The 23441-nt window shown below is 43.9% G+C and overlaps 1 protein-coding gene across 5 annotated transcripts in view; it reads right to left on the minus strand.

The window, feature by feature from the left end:
• SLC18B1 (solute carrier family 18 member B1) overlaps nt 1-23441 on the minus strand; it is a 148773-nt gene that overhangs the window by 14099 nt on the left and 111233 nt on the right. For all 5 annotated transcript variants that reach the window (XM_033938973.1, XM_033938971.1, XM_033938974.1 and 2 more), the window contains one exon: nt 13667-13758. In XM_033938973.1, the coding sequence (XP_033794864.1) occupies nt 13667-13758 (92 nt within the window). The remainder of the gene's footprint in view (nt 1-13666; nt 13759-23441) is intronic.

A 23441-nucleotide genomic window follows, 5' to 3' on the forward strand; every position in this document is an offset into this window, starting at 1 on the left:
CAACAGCCTGTCCCCGAGGCTGTCCACAAAAGTCATCTAAGCATGACCTCTGTCTTTCCCAGTGGTCCTCTGCCTCCTCTTCTTCCTCTTTTCTTCTCTGTCAAAGGTGCTGTGGTCACTGAGTATGTGCAGGCCATTGAGTAATGCAGGCCATCAACAGTCCATCAAGTAGACAGACCACAACAACCATTCTACTGGGCCATGGCACTATAACTGTCTTTTCCATGCAATACATTACATTACAGTTCTAGGCGGTTTACAACAAGAGTTTGCCTGGACATTTCCAGGGAGAATACATGGTTAATAGATGTTGTATGCGTCGGGATCTGCTTTTGTGTGCTCTTTAGGCTCTTATCTTGTTGGCCAGTTCAGTACCTCTGTAGAAATGTTCCAGCACTCTTGCTCTGAAATTGCCACATAATTCAGAGAAAGACTGTTAAAGCTGAAGTTATTCACAAAATCCATGTTATGCTTGGCCTGTTTTTCTGTCCTCTAGCCCTATACCCAGGGCTCGATGATGGAGGGTCTCAAAGGGGTCTCTCAGTTATAATGGCTTGTACTGAGTCAGAAAGATTAAAATCTGCTGATTTCAGACTAAGAGGTACCAAGCTGTGAGGTGCAAATTGAAGATTGGGATGTAACAGAGATCCTTGACACTGAGTAGCAGAGATGGGAAGATTTGGGTGTTTGGAACTCAGCTGAAATAGAAGGGAAAACCAAGATTGCCTGGGCCACTGGGGAACTATCAGGATCATGGTGGCTGATTTGTGCTTGAGCTTGACTAAAGTCTTGAGAATGAGAGGGATTGGTGGAAATGAAGAGGAACTTGTTCCTCCAATCCAGAAGAAAGGCATCTACTTTGAAACAATGAAGAGTACTGTCTGGAGCAGAATTGAGGCAATTTGTGGTTATGGACAGACACAAAGAGGTCTCTCTGAGGAGTCCCCCATAGGGAGAAGATGTGGTGCAATACTTTGGAGTGGAGAGTCCACTCGTGTGGCTGAAGAAATATGCAGAGTTTGTCGGCTAGAGTATTCCGTTTCCCTAGAACATATATGGCTTTGAGAAATATGTTTTGAAAAATTGGCCAGTTCCAAATGCGCTTGGCTTCTTGACACAGAGAAAGAGAGCCTGTTCCTCCTCGTTGATGTAGTACATCGCTACTTGATTGTATGTTTGAACAAGAAGGACTTGGTTGAGAAGACTTTCTTGAAAGATTTTTAGAGCATTTCAAATTGCCCGCAGCTCTAACAGGTTGATGTAGAATGTCTTTTTTTGAGCAGACCATCGACCTTGTGTCCCGAGATCATCCAAGTGAGCCTCTCTAACATACATGGTGAACACTTTCTGTTGTGGGGGGACATGAAACAACAGACCCCTGAGAGATTTGTCAGATCCATCCACCACTGAAGAGATTGATGAAGAGGTGAGGTAACTGATCCTTTGAGATAAGGGATCGAGAGCTTGGGACCACTGAGATGCTAGGGTCCAATGAGACGCTCCGAGGTGAAATACGAAAGGGTAATATTTACTGTGGATGTCATGTGACCTATGAGTCACATCATCTGTCTTGAGCACACAAGCGTGCTCAGTCTCGCTGAGATGGTTTGGAGAAAGGAGACCTTATTGCAAAGATGAAGTAAGGTGTTTTGTCGTTGTTGAGGAAGAAAAGCCCAGAGAAGCATGGTGTCTAATAGGGCTCCTATGAATTATAACAGCTGAGAGGGGTAAAGTTGCAACTTGAGAGAAGTTGACTTCGAACTCTAGAAGCTGGAGAAAGTGATCGTTAACTGTGTTGCTGATTGACTACTTGAGGCGATGTAGCTTTTATCAGCCAATCATCCAAATATGGAAATCCCTGAAACCCATGAGTACGTAGGGTTGCTATCATGACTAGAAAGCACTTGGTGAAAACTCTTGGAGAAGAAGCTAGGCCGAATGGGAGAACTTTGTACTGGAAGTGTCGTTGAGCTATTTTGAAAACGTAGAAACTTTCTGTGGTGGTATAAATGGATATGTGTGTTTAAGCCTCTTTGAGATCTAGAGAGCACAGCCAATCATTTCATTCTAGAAGTGGGTATAGGGCCCCCAAAGATAGCATGCAAAACTTTTGACTAGATATTTGTTTAAGGCTCAGAGGTGGAGAACTGGACAAAGATCTCTCGTCTTCTTCGGAATTAGGAAGTATCTGGAGTAGAAACCCTGATTTTTCAGAGAAGGGGAACTACTTCTTTTGCTTTTAGTGGAAGCAGAGTTTTGATTTCCTAAAGAAAAAAGGACGGTTGTTGATATGTGAAAGAGGACTCTTGGAGGGTGGTTTGGAGGGAATGGTTACAAAATGGAAAGTGTAACCCTCCTTGATTACTTTGTGGATCCAGGAGTCCATAGTGATGAAACAATTGAAGTTGACCTCCGATGGGTTGGAGAAAGAGGCTGAGGAGGAATTTTGGCCATGCTCTCCAGAAGCACATCAAAAAGACTGAGTTAGCCTTTGAGGAGCCAAAGACTGGGACTTCTGAGGTCTCTTGTTGCTTTTGTCTTTTCTGTGGCAAAGACTTAGAAGAGGAGGATTTTATAGGATACCACGCATGCTCAGAGGCCCTCCAGACATGGCCACGAGATCAGGGAAAATGAGACAAAGTTCATATGGGGCAGGGCAGGGTTGTGGGTGTGTCACAGAAAAACATCTGCTCTGTTAGTGTGCTGAAGCAAAAAAAAAATAAAAAAAAAGTTTGCAGGACACTGCCTTAGACCTTGTTCCTTCAAGAAATCCCTTACTTGTGAGGTGGTTTGTGTTAAATGGGTGAAAAGAAGTTTAGAATCCTGTTTTGATTTTTTTAAATGTTTCTATATGTGAAGTTTTTACAGACCCATGATAAATAGCCTGCAGTACTGAGCTGTTGCTTACAATAGCATTGTCTAGTGGTAGACTTCCTAGAAGCTTCTACAATATTTCGTACAGGTTGGGAAAATTGAAGAGAAGTTATGTTGAGAGGTACCAAGCTGTCAGGTGTAGAGACTGCAGGTTGGGATGAAGCAGAGACCCCTGACTCTGTGTAAGCAGAGACGGGAAGACTGGTAGAAGATATGGCTCCCTACTGCTGAGTTGAAGTAGAAGGGAGTACCAAGGTTGTCTCGGCCACCGAGGAGCAATCAGAATCATGGTGGCATGATCATTCTTCAACTTGTTCAACATTGGTCTCCCAACCTAAAGGATATAAAACTGCTGGAGAGGGTGCAGAGACGAGCAACGAAGCTAATAAAAGGTATGGAGAACTTGGATTATGAGGAACGACTTAAAAGACTGGGATTGTTCGCCATAAGCTGTCATTTTTGGTTTTTATATCCTTGTGTTCTTTCTTCCTTTGACAAGTAGTATGATATACTGCTTTGGATTTCTGTGATTTATATTCTTCTGTCTCTTGATTTATTTCAATTATCTTTTATTGATCAAATGGAGCAAAACAAGCAAGAAAACAGTACCTTAATCTGTTTGACCAAATCGTATTCACAGTCCAAGCCCAACCCCCAACTACCTTCCCCCCAAAAAAAAATGGAGGGGAGAGAGGGGGCAACCATACCCGAGAATAAAGAAGAACACTAGATATTCAGCACATTACTATGAACATAAGAGGTTAATGAAGACCAAAAGGGCTCACAGATCGTCTGAAGCTGGTGACCCTTTACAGAGTCCATATCAGTAATGTCCATGCGTTCCATTTTTAGTTGGTGAAGCATCAATGTACGGCATTCAGAAACAGTGGGGGGAGCCAGTGGATCAGTATCAGTTTCTTGGCAAATAAGACAGCACGCCGTATGAAGCCCCTCAGGCTGATAGGGATTGGATGCATCAATACAGAGAGTAAGAAAAGAAGTCTGGGATGGGGGTGCATTTAGTCTTCCACAGAGTAGAGATATGAGCATGCAAGTACTTCCAAAAACACAGGGTCTTCGAGCAAGTATAAAACATGTGGCCCAAGGTCGCATTTGTTCGATGACATTTGGGACAAGAAGAATCCAGATGCAACCTTGCTTGGTCAGCTCTGGATGGAGAGATGCACAGATGCAGTATCAACTTATATTGCGGTTCAAACAGAGGAATGTAAATCCAGTGTTGTGATGAGGCAGCTTGTAAATGAGTAGCTGAAATCTGAGTGCCCAGATCCAGACTACCGCTCCTCCAAAGAAACAAAGCCAATGCTGCATTATGATTCTAATAAGAATTTATTGTGAAAGCAGAGTGGGATCAGGGCCTGTGCCTCCAAACAAAGAGCTTCTTTCAGGACGCTCCATACAGTCAAGGTTAAGGTTGCCACAGGAATACAACTTATATAGTGTCTAAGTTGAAGATATGACAAAGTATCATTAGCTGTAAGTCCATATCGCTGTACCAACTGCTGATAAGTATACATGCTGCCCTTGTGGGTGAGGACCTGATGAAGATAGATAAGTCCACGTAATGTCCATGAAGCAAACTTGGAAGATTCCACACCAAGCTTGAAGAAAGAATTGCCTCTGATAGCTAACAATGGGGAGCTAGTATGCAATAGTTTTTCTCTTAATTTATAAGGTAGTTAACGTCACACATGATTATACCATTATCCAATTTGCCAGCTTTCTTAATTCCTGTACACATTTCTTCATTAATTTGTTCATTCTGTCTCAGCAGATGATAGCACAGCCCCACCAATATACTCCTACCTTCACACATGAAATTTCTATCTATAAAGGATTCCACATTACTATTTCAAGTAGAATGTTTATTCCGTTTGACTCAATTTCCTGACTTATAGCACAACCCTCCTCCAATTTGATCCACTCTTATCATTGAGATATAATTTGTACCCTGATAATACAGTGTCCTACCGATTGTTCTCCCTCCACCAGGTCTCTGATATGCCTATTATAGCTACCTCTTTATTTACCATCTTCCACCATTATTACTACTACAGTACTTCTACTTATTTCTATAACATTGCCAAATGCACACAGTGCTGTACATTAAACATGTAAGAAACAATCCCTACTCAATAGAGCTTACAATCTAATCTTTATCCATATATTTATTCAGGCCTTAAAAAAAAACCAAAAAAAAAAACCACAAACAAAAAAAAAACAACATAACAGACTGGCGAGGCAAAACCTCCTTAGGAAAACCCATTTTGACATGGTCAAATTAAACTATGTTTATATGGCCATTTTTGTTCTCGCTTTACCATTTTTCCGAGCACTGATTCCAAGTTCACTGGTCTATGGTTTCCTGATCATCCCTGGCTCCCTTTCAAAAATTAGTGTTAGGTTGGTCACTTTTTAATCTTCAGGTACTGTAGATAGGGAACTATTTTTCTAATTTGGGGGAATAACTATTTCTTTTCTATCTTCCATCATATGCAGAAACTATTCCTACATAACATTAACTTGTCCCACCTCCCTTTCTGCAACTAGAACAGCCTTTCTAAGCTGTGCCCCACTGCTTTCCCATGGACCAAATCCTATTCCCTCCTCCACTCTTACCTTTGGAAATCTTCTTTCTGTTAATCCCCCACGAGTAAACATGATAGGTTATTTATCTGAACCCATGAACTGGGTCTTGCAAAATACCACACACTTTTTCTCTCTGCTCCTCCCACATAGCTGAGGAATACAGAGCCCCTTGCAGTTATGTCCAAAAGCGAACAAATATCTCTGGAACAAAACACATAGACAAAGGGGGCACAGGAACTTCCCTGACACATAACAGCATTCTGTTCCGCTCTGCAATATATAAGAAAATAATAAACAGATCCAGGGCACAACCTCCAGGGAGGTCACCCATGGACCCCAGTACTTTAAGATACTGCCATGCAGTGGGGTTTGGAAGAGTTAAGAAATCTCCGATTTGTTTCTGGAGCTTCTGTTTGCCATGGCTTGGGAAGACAAACACGTCCGTGGAGTGTGTTGAACCAAACTCCAAGATATTGCAACATTAGATAGCTCTTCTTGAAATTGACAATCCAGCCCAGGTGCTGTAGAAGAGACACCATAAATTCCACTGCGTGCTCACACTTCAGTCTGGACAGAGCTCTGATCAACCAGTCATCTGCGGAGATGTGCTGCCACTACCACCGTCACTTTGATGAAGGTGTGTGTGTGTGGGGGGGGGGGGGGGGGACATTGCCAATCCAAAGTGGGAGGGCTGTAAACTGGAAATGCTGCTGAAGAACATGAAATCTCAGATACTTCCAGACCAAGGTACCTCTGTTAGATCCAGAGAGGCAAGAACTTCTGCTGCGATGACCAACTGCACCATCTCCATTCGAAATGCAGGATATGCAGAAAGGCATGGATCGACTTGAGATCCAGGATGGCCCTCCAGCCCTCTGAATCTTGCTTTTGTTAAGACAAAGTATAAGGAATATCTGCCCAAGCTTAATTTGTGTTCAGAAACTGGCTGTACAGCCAGAATGTCCAAGAGACACTGTCATGTTGCTCAGACACCTTTAGTGTCATTTCTGGCCTTCCCACAGAAGAGTCCAGAAATAAATCCAGAGGGAGACGAGAAAAGTCTATCTTGTCATTCCCATATGATATCAAGCACCTACTGGTCTGAGGAGATCTGTTCCCATTTCTGGAGGAAATCTGACAACCAGCCTCCCATGCAAGGAAATGCGGCTGAGGCCTAGTCATTGGAACTCCTTGGTGGAGGAGCTGGTGCAAGAACTTGAAGCCTGTTGGTGGCTGGGGTTGCTATAGCATTATCTGCAGCTCTGGAAACTTCTCTGGGCAGACAAGCCCGAAGAACTTTGGTGAAACTTGCGTGAAGGATAAAAACTGCTGCAATCTCCTCCCAGAGCACACAAATCTTGTTATCCGATGAAGAAACCATGGGCTACTACTTATACACAGGAGGGGATGACCGCACAGCAAGCAAGGGAGACAACACTGGAGCGGTTAAGGATACCGTGAAAGAAACAGTAGGGGCAGCAAAGAGTAGAAAGTCCAAAAAGGTAACACAAAGAGAACTCAAATGTATGTATACGAATGCTAGAAGTCTAGGAAACAAAATGGGGGAACTAGAGACAATAAGTTGGAAATCATTGACATAACAGAACATGGTGGAATGAAGAAAACAAATGGGACACAGTACTACAGGGATACAAACTATATAGAAGAGATCGAGTAGGGCAGAAAGGTGGAGGTATTGCCCTATATGTTCAGGAAGGAGTAGAATCTGTTGAAGTGGCTACGATGGAAACGAAAGAGAAGCTAGAGTCCCTCTGGATCAAGATTCCTGGCCAAAACAGCGCAGACACGAAAATTGGCCTTTACTATCGTCCCCCAGGACAGGCGGAGGAAACTGACTCAGAAATGATAGAGGAAATCAAACAAGTATGCAAGACGGGCAATGTAATAATATTGGGAGACTTCAATTTCCCGAGGATAGACTGGAAACTAGGAACCTCCAACTGCGGCAAGGAGGCCAAGTTCCTGGAGGCGCTAGGGGATTGCTTCCTGGAACAAATGGTAAAAGAGCCGACAAGAGGCAACGCCACCCTGGACTTGGTACTAAATGGCCTCACGGGACCGACAAAAGAAGTAGAAGTTACGGTACCGCTGGGGACGAGCAATCACAATGCGATCAACTTTAAGCTTGACATCGGAAATAGAAAACGTGCCAAAACCTTAAACTTTAAAAAGGGCAAATACGATCACATGAGAGCCATGGTTAAACAACGACTCAAGAAAAAGGTGGACAAACTTGAAACGGTAGAGCAGGCATGGTCCTTACTGAAAAATACTATCACAGAAGCACAAAATCTCCACATTCCGAGGATCTCCAAAGAAGGGAGAACAAAAGGTAAGGGAGAACCGGCATGGCTTACCAGACAGGTGAGGGAAGCCATAAAAGAAAACAAGGACTCTTTCAAAAAATGGAAACACATGAAAACGACCGAAGCATTGAAAAAAACATAAAGATGAGCAGAAGAAATGTCACAAGGCGGTGACGGATGCCAAAAAGGACTATGAGAAAAAAATAGCGCAAGAGGCCAAAAACTTCAAGCCCTTCTTTAGATACGTGAAAGGGGAAAAACCCGCAAAAGAGGCGGTGGGACCCCTGGACGACCAGGGAAGAAAAGGGTACATCAAGGAAGATAAACAAATTGCAGACAAACTAAATTCCTTCTTTGCGTCCGTCTTTACGGAGGAGAATACCGCAAAAATACCAGAAGCAGTGAAAGTGTTTAGTGGAGTAATAGAAGACAGCCTCACCACAGTTGAAGTGGAGTTGGACCAGATATACTACCAGATCGACAATCTTAAAAGTGACAAATCCCCTGGACCGGATGGAATTCACCCGAGAGTCTTAAAGGAATTGAAGGTTGAAATCGGAGAGTTATTGCAAAAACTTGCCAATCTGACAATCAGAACTGGACAGATACCAAATGACTGGAAGATAGCGAATGTCACGCCAATTTTCAAAAAAGGATCGAGAGGAGAACCGGGCAACTACAAACCTGTGAGCCTTACGTCTGTCCCTGGAAAGATGGTTGAAGCACTGATCAAGAATAGCATAGTCCGGCACTTAGATACACACGACTTGCTGAAACCCAGTCAACATGGGTTCAGGAAAGGGAAATCATGTTTAATGAATTTACTTCAATTTTTTGAGACCCTGAACAAGCAAATTGATAGTGGAATGCCGGTGGACATAATATATTTGGACTTCCAGAAAGCGTTCAACAAAGTTCCACATGAAAGACTTCTCAGGAAACTACAAAGCCATGGAATAGAGGGAGATATACAAAGGTGGATAGGCAAATGGCTGGAAAACAGAAAGCAGAGAGTGGGCATAAATGGGAAGTTCTCAGACTGGGAGAAAGTGACTAGTGGTGTGCCCCAGGGTTCGTTACTTGGGCCGATCCTATTTAATATTTATATCAATGATCTGGAAGACGGAATATCCAGTGAGATCATTAAGTTTGCAGACGACACAAAGCTATGCCGGGCAATCAGATCGCAGGAGGATAGCGAGGAACTCCAGAGCGACTTGTATCAGTTAGAGAAATGGGCAGAGCAATGGCAGATGAAGTTCAATGTGGAGAAATGCAAAGTAATGCATTTAGGTAGTAAGAATAAGGAACACGAGTATAGAATGTCAGGCGCAACTCTGGGTAAGAGCGAACAAGAAAAGGACCTGGGTGTACTGATAGATAGGACCCTGAGGCCATCGGCACAATGTGCGGCAGCGGCAAAGAAAGCAAACAGAATGTTAGGCATGATAAAGAAAGGAATCACGAGTAGATCGAAGAAAGTCATAATGCCGCTTTATAGAGCAATGGTCAGACCACACTTGGAATACTGTGTCAAACATTGGTCTCCCAATCTAAAGAAAGATATAAAACTGCTGGAGAGGGTGCAGAGACGAGCAACGAAGCTATTAAGAGGTATGGAGAACTTGGAATATGAGGAACGACTCAAGAAACTGGGACTGTTCTCCCTTGAGAAGAGGAGGCTGCGAGGGGACATGATCGAGACGTTCAAAATACTGAAAGGCATCGATAAAATAGAGCAGGAAAATAAATTATTTACATTGTCCAACGTGACACGGACAAGAGGACATGGTTTGAAGCTAAGGGGAGACAAGTCCAGGACAAATGTCAGGAAGTTCTGCTTCACGCAGCAAGTGGTAGATGCCTGGAATGCTCTCCCAAAGGAGGTTGTTAAGGAATCCACTGTGCTAGGATTCAAAGGCAAATTAGATGCACATCTCCTTACGAGAGGCATAGAGGGATATGGGTGACTAAAACTACATCAGGTGTATACCTGACTGGGCCTCCGCGTGTGCGGATCGCCGGACTCGATGGACCATGGGTCTGATCCGGAGATGGTAGTTCTTATGTTCTTAGTCCTCTTTCAAAAAGCATTTCACCATTTAAAGCGGTCTGCTGAGATTCGCCAGAATCCGAACCTCCAGCCTACTGGTGAACTCATAGCATTCTGAAGGTGATACAGCATAAGCCGAAACCTTGTCCAGAACCATTAAAAGGTCATATAAGGCATGCAGTATAATCCTCCCCTCCATTCAAGCACCAGCAGGCAGGTGTCACCTTCCACTGAAGGAATCTGACATAATCTCTTGTGACAGGCACGCACTGCAAAGAAGGCTGCAGCTGCGGCCTCAATACCTGAAGAAGCCACTTCAAAAAGCTTCTTCATGACTATATCCACTCTGCAGTCCTGAGAATCTTTCAGCATCACTCCTCCTGCACTTGTGAGGGCAGTGCGCATCACCTGAGCCACCTCCAAATCCACCTTCGGCTGCTACAATAGCTGCTGAAATTTTGGCACCATAGGATAAAATTGAGCCATGGCTATAGCCAATCGAAAAGTCGTCTCTGGAGTCTACCACTGCTCAGTAACCAGAGCCATGAGATCCAGATGTGCCAGGAAAAGAGATGTCAGAATATTAGAATGACTCCTGATGGTACACTGAGACGTGGAAGGCTGAGCCTCTAATTTCAGTTCCTTTACAGCAAGGGTGTCAAAATCCCTCCTCGAGGGCCGCAATCCAGTCGGGTTTTCAGGATTTCCCCAATGAATATGCATGAGATCTATTAGCATACAATGAAAGCAGAGCAAGCACGCACGCAAATAGATCTCATGCATATTCATTGGGGAAATCCTGAAAACCCGACTGGATTGCGACCCTCAAGGAGGGACTTCCATACCCCTGATTTACAGCATCCGCTATCAATTGGTGAACAGAGGCTGAATTAAACAGGGGGTAGATAGAGGGGTCATCACCCACATCAGGGGTCTCCAGAACATTGTAGCTGACAGTGCCACAAAGGATATCAGCTTTATTCAGGGTAGACGCTGTATCCATAGTATCAGCATTAGAGAATGACACGGTGACGGTTTACCCGCGGCCACCGCATTTAAGCCGCGGGTCACCGCCGAAAATGGGGAAGAAAACTAGCAGTCGCTGCGGTGACGGGGACAAGGCCATTCACCGACCGCGGAAACGGTGAACAGGTTTGTCCCCGCGGGCCAATGTACCCCCTTCTAGGAACTGCTATTTACCTGTGTTTCACCGTGCTCCTCATTTGTCAGATCAACCCTTCCTGCCAATCGCAGCAGAAGGGTACCCAACCCCTCCTGCCGGTCCTCCCAATGGCCTCCCCTAAGATCGCCGGCTGGAGGGTACCCAACCCCTCCTGCTGGACCCCCCCCCCCCAACGAACCCTCCCACCCCGGAACCCCCTTAGTCTTACTTTCCAAGTTGGACCGGACAGCTCCTCGCTCGTCTGGCCAGCAGGCCTGCCTCCGTCCAAATGAGGCGGGCCCGCCCCTCCCCTCCCCTGCCTCCCAATGGCCTCCCCTAAGATCGCCGGCAGGAGGGTACCCAACCCCTCCTGCTGGACCCCCCCCCAACGAACCCTCCCACCCCGGAACCCCCTTAGTCTTACTTTCCAAGTTGGACCGGACAGCTCCTCGCTCGTCTGGCCAGCAGGCCTGCCTCCGTCCAAATGAGGCGGGCCCGCCCCTCCCCTCCCCTGCCTAACCCACAGGATCCTAGGGCCTGATTGGCCCAAGCACCTAAGGCCCCTCCTATAGCGGGAGTGGCTTTAGGTGCCTAGACCAATCAGGCCCTAGGATCCTGTGGGTTGGGCAGGGTAGGGGCGGGCCCGCCTCATTTGGACGGAGGCAAGCCTGCTGGCCATACATGTGAGGAGCCGTCCGGTCCAACTTGGAAAGTAAGACTAAGGGGGTTCCGGGGTGGGAGGGTGCGTTGGGGGGGGGGGTCCAGCAGGAGGGGTTGGGTACCCTCCTGCCGGCGATCTTAGGGGAGGCCATTGGGAGGACCGGCAGGAGGGGTTGGGTACCCTTCTGCTGCGATTGTCGGGAGGGCCGTTGGGGGGGTCTACAGGAGGGGTTGGGTGCCCTCCTGCCGTGATCGCTGGGGGGAGGGGAGACTTGCAGCCGTAGCCGCGGTCACTATGCTAATCACGGCAGCATTTAAAGTACATGTCGTGTTTGTTTTTGCATTGCTAGCCCCAGGGGTGGTGGAAGATTAGTGATTGAAAAACTGTATGAAAAATAACTATTTTAAATTTAGTGATCAAAATGTGTCAGTTTTGAGAATTTTTATTAATTAATTTTTTCTCTGCGTGTTTTGTTTTTGTATAGTTATTAACTAATATTTAACTAAGTTTTAAAGAATGTTTCCTTTATACGTAAATAAAGAAAAGTGAATGGGATTGCAGTGGCGGTGACGGGGCGGTGAATGGGGTGGCAGTGGCGGTGACGGGGCGGTGAAGAGGATGGTGAGACGGGGACGGGGCGGTGACGGGGATGGTGAGACGGGGACGGGGCGGTGACGGGGATGGTGAGACGGGGACGGGGCGGTGACGGGGACCAATTTTTTCACCGTGTCATTCTCTAATCAGCATGTCAGGTAAGGTAGTCTGGGTCCGTGATGACAGGGGTGCTGGGAACCTCAGCAGTGACCTCTGAAAAGGAGGCTCTGGCATAGAAGTCTGCGGTGTGTGAGCAGGGTCTGTCAGGTATGCTCACCATGAGCTGAACCAATTCTGGGGAAAAGCCACATATCAGGGCTGATATCTGCTCCCTATGAGCTTAAGACAAAGTCTGTGAGATGTCCTCGGAATCTGCATGCTTGTGTTTAGGTTTGCCGCCAAAAACTGGCACAGGGTAACATTTCCTGCCTACTTCCTGGACCCAAATAGGCTCCCTAGCCCTGAGGACCCATGCTGACTCTGTCTAATTAAATCATGTTTGTTTACATGTTCCACAATTTTATTTTTTATAATTGTTTCCCTTATTTTGCCCAGCACCAAGGGTCAGGCTTACCAGTCTGTAATTTCCCGAATCTCCCCTGAAACCCTTTTAAAAAAATTAGAGTAACATTGGCCAACCTTCAATCTCCAGGTACTAACAGCAGATCAGCAATTTCATGTTCGAATTCTTTCGGTACCCAGAACATCAATCTTATCAGTTCCATTGTCAAACTCAATGTGCTTGTCAACTAGGTTTTCCGAAATGCACAAGTCTTATCCCATTCCCTTAAATTTATGGGAGAGTTATTTTGCCGCAAAAGAACAAAAGACTGTGGAACAGAAGATTGGATGTACCAGTTTGTAGTTTAATAAGCATCAAAATAACTTAAAAAAACAATCCACATGGCACCAGCTTACATTGTAGTCTTGTGAGCTGTGCTGCTTGTTTGTAGCCTCTTAACTACTTGGATTTTTTATGTCTTATATTTGTTTTTATATTGTAACACAGGAAGGCATTTTTATTTTGCTGAAACCCGGCCTGTGTTGGGTTATTTTTATTGTATACATTATTTGGGTTCTATGCTATGGGTCACTTGTGACTGTATACACCCTTTGTGAACTGTTTTTATGATTATTGTTTTTAAGTTATTTGGACGCTTATTAAACTACAAACTGGTACATCCAATCTTCTGTTCCACAATCTTTTGTTGTTTTGCTGCTTCATTTCCTTTGTGGAACCTTTTGGTACTATTAGGATTTTGTTGTTTAGAGTTATTTTGCCTCCAGACAGGCTACCTCAACACCTGTTGTATGATTCTTTCCAAAGTCTGTTGGGTTCGAAAGACTAAAAAAAAAAAAAAAGTCTCTGAAAATAATCATAATACCTTTTAAGATGAAAGATAGGCGCAGGTCCAAGGAAGAAAAAACATATAGCTGTTCCCAGATTCCCAATGATCAGCAACCATTTTCTTAGTTTCTATTAAAAATAGAGTAAGATAAAAGAAAATATTTATTATCCTTATAACATATATTATTAAAAAAATAAAAATAAAGGTCAGGGTCAAAAAATCTCTGAAAACCTCTAAACCATGTTAAGTTATTTTCTTAGGGGTCCTTTTACTAAGACACACTAGCGCGCCTTAGTAAAAGGACCCCTTAGTGTTTACTTTCAACATAATTTGCATCTCACTGTAATGTCAATACAGTATATCAAAATGGGTCAAAATTTGGAAACTGTATTGTGCACTAAAATTACTTTTAGTAAATATGCCACCTGAATGTGCACTAAAGGAAGATTAGGTTCTTACCTCGATAATCTTCTTTCTAGTAGAAAGGCATACGAGTTTTGACACAATGGGCATTCTCCTTTACTCACAAGTTTGTAGAAGGCCTCATCTGCCTTTTTCTCTCAGCTCTGCCTCCTGTATCTCTGGGCTATAACCCAGCTCCTCAGTTCATATCAAAGAAGTTGACAATTCCTATAAGAGGAGAAATAAGGAGGAGGAATATGGGGTACTCCCTGACCAAGCCATTTTTATTCTGGTCTGCAACAAGTCAAAGGTAAATAAGTCAATGCCAATACAGTAGAATCTCAGTTATCCGGCACCCATGGGGATTGGTGGATGCTGGATAACTGTAGCTTCTGGTTATTTGAGAGTTAATGTAAAAAATAGCTGTATGTCCCTTCCCACCTCACTCTATCAACACCCCACCCTCACTTGTAGGTCCAGCATTTTCCCTTCTTTTTTGGTCACTTTCTCTTCCCCCTTATCTTTTCACTCCCTTACCCAAAGTAGCAGAGCCAGTCCTTACAACCCCCTACTTCCCTACGTTTCCAAAGCAGTAAAGCCGATCCCGACAATTCCCTCCTTCCCTATGTTCCCAGAGCAGTAGAGCCAGTCCCGACAATCCCCTCCCTCACTAACTCCATTCCCAAAGCAGCAGAGCCGGTCATAATAATCCCCTTCCTCCTTCATCACTCACCTGACACTGTAGCAGCAGCCAGTGAGCAGAGGAAGAACCGGTAAACAAGCAGCTTCTGGTCAGCCTTAGCAGGGCTTTTTCTCTGCCACTGGAAGAATTTGAGTGGAATCCAAATGATGAGGAGAGTGCAGACTGGAACATAATTGTTTAAGGTTGCAATTGTTGGCAGAGAGGAAGAGATTTAAGAATGGAGATTCCCAAGTTATGTACAGTTGACAAATGGAGATGAAGGAAGACACCACATATGAGGCTGAAGATATTTGATGAAAATGACTATTAAAGATATTCCGTTGCTCTTCTGGCTTTGAAGAAGAGACTTGCATCATCTCATGACAAGAGGCAAAGGTCTGCACACCCTTGACTGATTATGTAGCAGATGACTAGTAGAAATGGTAGGAGTAGGAATTCTCTTGGTGTTTATGCTAGGCCAAAGGGTAGCACCCCATACTAAGAACATAAGAATTGCCACTGCTGAATCAGACCAGTGGTTCATCATGCCCAGCAGTCCACTCACGTGGCGGCCCTCTGGTCTAAGACCAGCACCCTAACTGAGACTAGCCCTACCAGCGCTGGTTCTTGTTCAGCAGAAACTTGTCTAACTTTGTCTTGAATCCTTGGAAGGTGTTTTCCCCTATAACAGCCTCTGGAAGAGCGTTCCAGCTTTCTACCACTCTCTGGGTGAAGAAGAACTTCCTTACGTTTGTACGGAATCTATCCCCTTTCAACTTTAGAGAGTGCCCTCTTGTTCTCCCTACCTTGGAGAAGGTGAACAACCTGTCCTTATCTACTAAGTCTATCCCCTTCAGTACCTTGAATGTTTCGATCATGTCCCCTCTCAATCTCCTCTGTTCGAGGGAGAAGAGGCCCAGTTTCTCTAATCTTTTGCTGTACAGCAGCTCCTCCAGCCCTTTAATCATCTTAGTCGCTCTTCTCTGGGCCCTTTCGAGTAGTACCGTGTCCTTCTTCATGTACGGCGGCCAGTGCTGGATCCCTTCTTTATCATTCCTAGCATTCTGTTTGCCCTTTTTGCTGCCACCGCACATTGTGTGGACGGCTTCATCGACTTGTCGATCAGAACTCCTAAGTCCCTTTCCTGGGAGGTCTCTCCAAGTACCACCCCGGACATCCTGTATTCGTGCATGAGATTTTTGTTACCGACATACATCACTTTACACTTATCCACGATGAACCTCATCTGCCATGTCGATGCCCATTCCTCGAGCTTGATTATGTCACGTTGCAGATCTTCGCAATCCCCCAGCGTCTTTACTACTTTGAATAACTTCGTATCATCCGCAAATTTAATCACCTCGCTCGTCGTACATATATCCAGATCATTTATAAAGATGTTAAAGAGCACGGGTCCAAGCACATTGGTGATGCTCTTCCAGTCCGAGTATTGTCCATTTACCCCACTCTCTGTTTCCTATGCTCCAGCCAGTTTTTAATCCACGTATTTCACCTTCAATTCCGTGGCTTGCAATTTTCCGAAGTAGTCGTTCATGCGGAACCTTGTCGAACGCCTTCTGAAAATCCAGATATACAATGTCGACCGGATCGCCCTTGTCTATCTGTCTGTTTACTCCCTCAAAGAAGTGCTATAAGTTTGTCAAACATGATCTGCCTTTGCTAAAACCGTGCTGACTGGTCCTCATCAGCCCGTGTCCGTCAAGGTGATCAATGATGCTGTCCTTTATCAGTGACTCTACCATCTTTCCCGGTACCGAGGTCAGACTCACCGGTCTGTAGTTTCCCGGATCTCCCCTCCAACCTTTCTTGAAGATCGGTGTAACATTCGCCACCTCCAGTCTTCCGGAATCTTTCCCGATTTGATCGACAGATTGGCTATTAGTTGAAGCAGTTCAGCTATGGTCCCTTTCAGTTCCTTGATGACCCTTGGATGGATGCCATCCAGTCCCGGGGATTTATCGCTCTTAAGCCTATCAATCTGCCTACATACCTCCTCTAGACTGACTGTCAATCCTGTCAGCTTTCCGTATTTGTTTCCAGCATATAGCCTGATGGGTTCCGGTATGCTGTGTATATCTTCTTCGGTAAATACAGATGCAAAAAATGTGTTCAGTTTGTCACCCTTTATTCCATGGTCCCGTCTCGTCTGTCATTTCTCCATCAATTTCTTTGGACTGCCCTGGAAAATTGATGGAAAAATGACAGATGAGATTAAACGCAACTGCCAGGGAAGCAACACAGTTATCATGGGTGACTTCAACTATCCGGGAATAGACTGGAACCTAGGCACCTCCGGCTGCATTAGAGAGACCAAGTTCTTGGATGCTGTAGGCGATTGCTTCCTGGAACAACTTGTCAAGGAAAATACTAGAGGAAATGCAGTTCTGGACTTAATTCTAAATGGCCTGCGAGGACCAGCACAAGATGTAGAAGTAGAAGGGATGCTGGGAAGTAGCGATCACAATATGATCCGCTTTGATCTGGACGCAGGGGAGAAACATCAGTCCAAAACGACAGCCACAGCACTGATCTTCCGAAAAGGGAATTACAAAGGGATGAGACTCATGGTAGGGAAGAAGATTAAGCAGAGGATAAGCAATGAATATGATCTGCTCCTATCTGGAAGCAGAGGTACTTCCTGTGAGCTGGAAGAATGGAGATATATGTGTGTAGTCTCCCTTGAGATTCAGAGAGAAAAAAACAATTGTTTTTCTCTAATTGAAGTTAGAAAGTGCCTAGGAATAGCATGTGAAACTTGTTGGATGAAAAACTTGATAAGGTCTTGGAGGTCGAGGAAAGGGCATAATCCTCTGGTCTTCTTTGGTGTGAGGAAATATTTGGTGTAGAACCCCTGGCCCCTCTGCTGAGGAGGTAGTGGTCGATGGAAAGCAGTTGTAGAAGGTCTGAGAGTTCTTGTTGAAGAAGGGAGGTTTGCTGAGAATTGAATTTTCTCAGAGGCCTGTGCAGAGGTATTTTGTGAGGACAAAGCATAGCCTTCAATGAAAACCTACACAGCCCAGTTGGTAGCAGTGATTAGGATCCAATGATGTTGATAATGAGTCAGGCAACCCTTGATGGATGAGTAGTAGGTTTGGTGGAATGGCAAAATTGTGACCAGACTCTCGATAAGGAAGTAATACAAACATTGGTAGTTCATTGGAAATTGGATCGCTGGAGGGAAAAACACCTTTGTAAATCAGAATTTCAAGTAGAGAAACCAATTAACTGTTACAGTGGAGAACAGGCATGACAACTGAATATTGTCCAAGCCAAAAAGTAGTTCTCTATGTGGAAGGTGAGATGACCTATGCAGAAATCACAGGTATTGCTTGGGTCTTTCAGGAGACTTGGAGAGCACTGCTACTGGTTGTGCTCCTGGAGAAGTATGGTTATTTATTTAATATTTTATTTATTTATTCTTTTTTTTTATTCTTTTTTTGGAAAGAGTACAGAGATCAAGGATTGGTAGATGACCCCGATTCAATACGAGAATGAAACCCCTTGATAGTGTTGATATCAGAATTTGACAGTCTTCCTGTTTGAATGGAGTTCTGGTAGAGGCAGAATATATCCTCAGTTCGTCTCAGATAAGCTGATGAGTGTTAGTGGTATAGGGTGAGTGAACCTCCAGTGGATGTGGATAGAGGCTGTAGGGCATTGATAAGGCATTGCAGGATGCCAAGAAGTTAAAAGAACTTTTTATCAAGTAGAAATTTGAGATGTTTGAGATCATTGGCTTCTAGAGTGCCTTGGAGGCAGAGTTGTGGAAGACATCGATGACATAGTGTAGTGCCTTTTAAATGATGTAGTCTATTGTTTAGAATCATGTGACTTTGAGGCTGAGGGAAAGGTCATACAGTGACCTTATCTGGTGATATTCTGCATAGATTTTTCAATGTGATCATTGAAAAGTTTGTCTCCTGTGCAAGGTGAAGTAGCAAGGTGGTCCTGAAGAGTGAGTTCTAAGACTGATTCATTGAAGACACGCTTGTTGCCTCATTGCAATACACAAGGCTGAATCTCTGGAAGTGACAACAAAAGCATCAAAGACGGATCTCGACATGAATGTCCTGGTCTAAAGGAGATCATGAGGTTTGCTGAAAGTCAGAATGTTGGTCTACAGGCATGAATCATTCAAAATGAGACAGGCATTGAACTAAGTGCTTAAAATAGAATGTCATATAGAAAGCATAGTTGTGGATATGGCTGGTAAGCATTGTATTTTGAAATAGTTTACAACCAAATTTATTCAAAATACGACTTCCCGTACTCGGAGGTGCAGTGGCATATGATCTGGAGCTGAACGATCTCTTCAAAACAGATGCAACCAGACGAGACCGATGTTGCAGTTGTGGCCTATTAAAGCCAGGGAATAATCTGCTAGAAAGCTAAGTTATTAACTTATCAATGATAAAATTTAAAAAAATGAAAAATGAATTAAGAAGAAAAGTCATAAATGTTGAACTAATTCTATACTGGGAATTATGAAGACCACCACCACCCTATTTTCTGTTCATGTTTTATTTGAGTTTGAAGATTGAACTGTTGCAGCTTTGCTATTTGGAGCTGTATTTAGAATTAAAGTTGGAATCATTTTTGGTGACGTTATTTTGTCACATTGATTATAAAACCCAGCAGGACTTTCAACCTTTTTTGAAGGAGTTATATTACTCGGGTGGAGGTCTGAACTCCCTTATAGTAATAGCATTATATGTTGTGCATAAAGAGTAAAAAATAAATAAACAGCAAACCTAGTGCTATTGCAGCGGATGTTACTATTAAAGCAAGGACATGGCTGTACCCTGTAAAGGGAATCCAATTTGGATGGAACCACTGGTATAAGGTCATGGATTGGAGTTTTAAATATTCTCTTGGGAACTGATCAAAGTCAAGTGCATCAAAAAGTGCAGCTCTAGGATCTGGTTCAGATTCCATATTGTCACAACCCCAGCCTTAGAGCTAGTCTTGTTCCCGATAGAACTCCTCAGAACTCCGGTCTAAAACTGAAAAGGGCTGATCAATGTAGCAGCTCTAACACAGACCGGCAGTCAGGCTCTGAGTTCAGAATGAATGCCCAAGAGCAGGAACTCTGGGGGGAGGAGGAACACCGGGAGAACAGCCTTGAGAAACCTGGAGGAACCTTGAGGAAGGAACAGCCTAAGAGGCGGGCTCCTAACTCTGGGAGTGCACAGCTGCTGATGCTAATTAAGTCACAAGAAAAAGTTCAGCAAAAGCAGCAGTTTGCCCTTCCCTCACACAGGTTAGGGTGTGTCCAGCCCAGAACTAAAGGGCAGTTAGTCCTGAGCCAGCAGAGAAAGGAGTCTCCAAGGACATGTCTCCTGAATGCAAGCAGGGTAATGAAGTGGAGATGTTGGATGTAGAAACTTTCCCTGAGGCAAACCAGCCAGCCAGCACTGAAGCAGTGGAGGACATGGACACTTCCATGGATTCTTCAGAAGTTTACATGGATGAAAGTTAAGTTTGATTTCCTTACTGTTTTTTTTTTTTTCTTGAATCCTTTTGCTGTCTGGAAGGATGGGACTAGTGCTGTCAGAGTGAGCATTGCTAGGCTCACTGCTGGAAACGGCGCCTTATTTTTGGGACTTTGAATGAAGCTTTGTTTCTGCATTTTCTTTTGCCTTTTCCTGCTTGTATGAGACTCTGCCGCTGAATGTGATAGAGGGGTAGTAGTGGGGTGAATCCACAGAAGATCTTTTTGTGGTTGGGATCGTGGAGCCAGTTTGGCAAAGCATTATATTGTGGATTCAGCTACTCCCCTCCCCCACCAACTTGCTAAGTTGGTTGGGAAGGCCTGTTCAAAGCCAGGCATATTCAGTGTGTGCTACAAGGCTTATGAACTTTATTGAGCTCTGGGATAAGACGGTGCAGTTTTTTTTTTAGCCCTTATTTTTCCCTTTGAAAGTGTTGGGACTAAAGATAGAGCTGTATCAGGTCTGATGAACACTTACCTGGAAGAAAGGTGTGGGCTGTATTTTGGCAAGGCCCTATTTTCTGTTCATGTTTTATTTGAGTTTGAAGATTGAACTGTGGCAGCTTTGCTATTTGGAGCTGTATTTAGAATAAAAGTTGGAATCATTTTTGGTGACAATACTATTTTCCTGACGTTATTTTGTCACATTGATTATAAAACCCAGCAGGACTTTCAACCTTTTTTGAAGGCACGCCGAGAACTATGTTTGTTGAGCCCTGTCCGGTAGCCAACCTCAAAGCTTGATACCGGCAGGTTCACAATATGTACAAAAATATCCTAACCCATTTGCCTTATGAACATGGCAAAGGAAGGCTCTCCTTATATATTGCCTTTTCCTGTACCAAAGTTAAGGTTCAACATGGATTTACTAATGAACACCAGAAAAACATATTCAATTTATCTTAAAAAAAAGTTTGAAATTATAGTCTTTAAATGTTTTTGGAAGATATAGTAAGATGTACAACCTCTTAGACAGAATGGAAGATCATTCCAAAATGAAGTAAAAATGAATAAGAATGGCAAAAATAAGACTTTGGCTGAACCCTCTTTAATAATGGAAATCATAAAGAATGTGTACAAGTCGTTCTTCATTTAACTTGTCTTAAAAAATTATGAAAGTTAGAAGGGAATCAGTAGATAGGCCATGATAAATATTAAAAACCATATAAGCACATTTGAGCTTAATACTGAGTTAAAGAGGATGCCAAAGAAGAGTTCTCAAAAGAGGTATGACATGTTCAAATTTTGTTTTACCAGCAGTTCAATTGTAATTTGATGTGTCTTTGATGCTGGAATCGTTTTTTTGGATTGCTATCATCACTTCTACAGAACTGAAAATTATAGGTCTGCTGTAACAACTGTCACACTAGTTCAGTATCAGATTTGGCTGCTATATCCACCCTACAAAACTTTTGTGAAAGAATGGAGAAAGGACCACGTGGCCACTCTACAAATTTCTTCAGGTGAAACTGCTCTTGACTCCATCCAGGATGATGCTATGGGGCTCATAATTGAAACAGAAAAACGTCGGCACTTGGACGAACATTTCTCAAAAACGTCCAAGCGCCGATAATAAAACCGGGTTTTGGACGTATTTAAAAACGACCTAGGCCTTCATAGTGCCGCTCAAAGTCCAAAGCTAAACGGGGCGTTTCGGGAGGCGGGAGTTGGGCGGGACGTGGGCCGGCTTAGACTTAGTCGTACAGCATGTAAAACCGAAAGTTTTACAACAGAGCTTAGACGGAACTTCGACGTTTTGACTTAGACCATGTAAAACATGGTCTAAGTCACAAAAACCCACCTAAACTTACCAGATAAGCAATTCAAACACATAACACAGACCCCCACACACTACCTAGTGATCACCAACCCTTCCCCATAAAAATTTTATTCACAACTTTAAATTTCAGCCTCCAGACCATCATCACCTGGCCGCCTGGCATAAGAAAGCCTAGTTGTCCAGCCCAGAGGCAGCTTAAGTCATCTTGGGGGTGGATTAGGGACCCATAGAGAAGTGGACCCATGCCCATAAGCCCCTGTAATCACTGCATTGATACTTAAACATGTGCACTCTCCTATACACCCCCAAAACCCTTTTTTACTGGCATATAAGTGGCTCCTGAAGCCAATGTCGGTCCTCGAGGGCCGCAATCCAGTCGGGTTTTCAGGATTTCCCCAATGAATATGCATTGAAAGCAGTGCATGCAAATAGATCTCATGCATATGAGTAAAAAAAAGTTGGACGTCTTTCAAAAATGTGTCTTAGGCTCTTTTTAACTTTGGACGACTTGCGAGATGGACGTAAACGGACTTAGACGTCCCTTTCGATTATGCCCCTCCACACTCCTGGTGGAATGTGCCTTTACTGGAGGTCACTTTACGTTTCTGATAAAAGTTGAAGAAATGGCCATGCATTTGATGCCAAATGGCTCCTGTACCTAGTACTGCAAGCACAAAGAGATAATCTGACAGTCAAAACTCATTTGTCACTTCCAGATAATGAGGCAACATTCTGTTAACATCCAACAATTTCAGAACTTTGTTACCTTTATTGGATCCTGACAGCATGAAGGTAGGCAATCATACTTCTTGGTTGACATGAAAACTTGATACTAATTTCAATAAGAAAAAGTTCTCTGCAGGATAAAAGTCTGCAGTTCAGACACCTGCTGTGCTGACGTGATCACCACTAAAAACACAATTATAACCATCGGGTCCATCAGCGAAGTCTTCTCCAAAAGCTCATATAGAGATCAGGATGAGATTAAGATTCCATACTAGAAAAGGCTGACATACTGAAGGATGCAGATGTAATGCTCCCTTTAAAAATCTGGACACATTTGGATGAGAGGCCAATGGCCTTCTATTAATCTGGGGCCTGAAGCACAACAGACCCACGATCTGTACTCTTGAAGGATTACTAGAACCAAAGGAATTGGAGCAGTGACCAGGTCCTCACTCTTTTGTGCACTTCAGCCCTAGAAGCACTTCTAGACCTTCACATAGGCGGCCAAAGTTGTCTGCTATCTTGGACTTGAGGAGAATAGCAATAACCACTTTCCAATAGCTTTTGCATTTCTAAAGCTGCACGCTCAAGAGCCATGCAGTAAGCCCAAAATGCTCTAGATCCGCCAGGGTAATTTAACCCTGTGAGAGTGGAATTATTCTCCACAGAACTCTGCCTATCATGATCCATGGAAAGAACACATACATAA

This window comes from Geotrypetes seraphini, chromosome 3 (assembly GCF_902459505.1).
Source record: "Geotrypetes seraphini chromosome 3, aGeoSer1.1, whole genome shotgun sequence".
Lineage (NCBI taxonomy): Eukaryota > Metazoa > Chordata > Amphibia > Gymnophiona > Dermophiidae > Geotrypetes > Geotrypetes seraphini.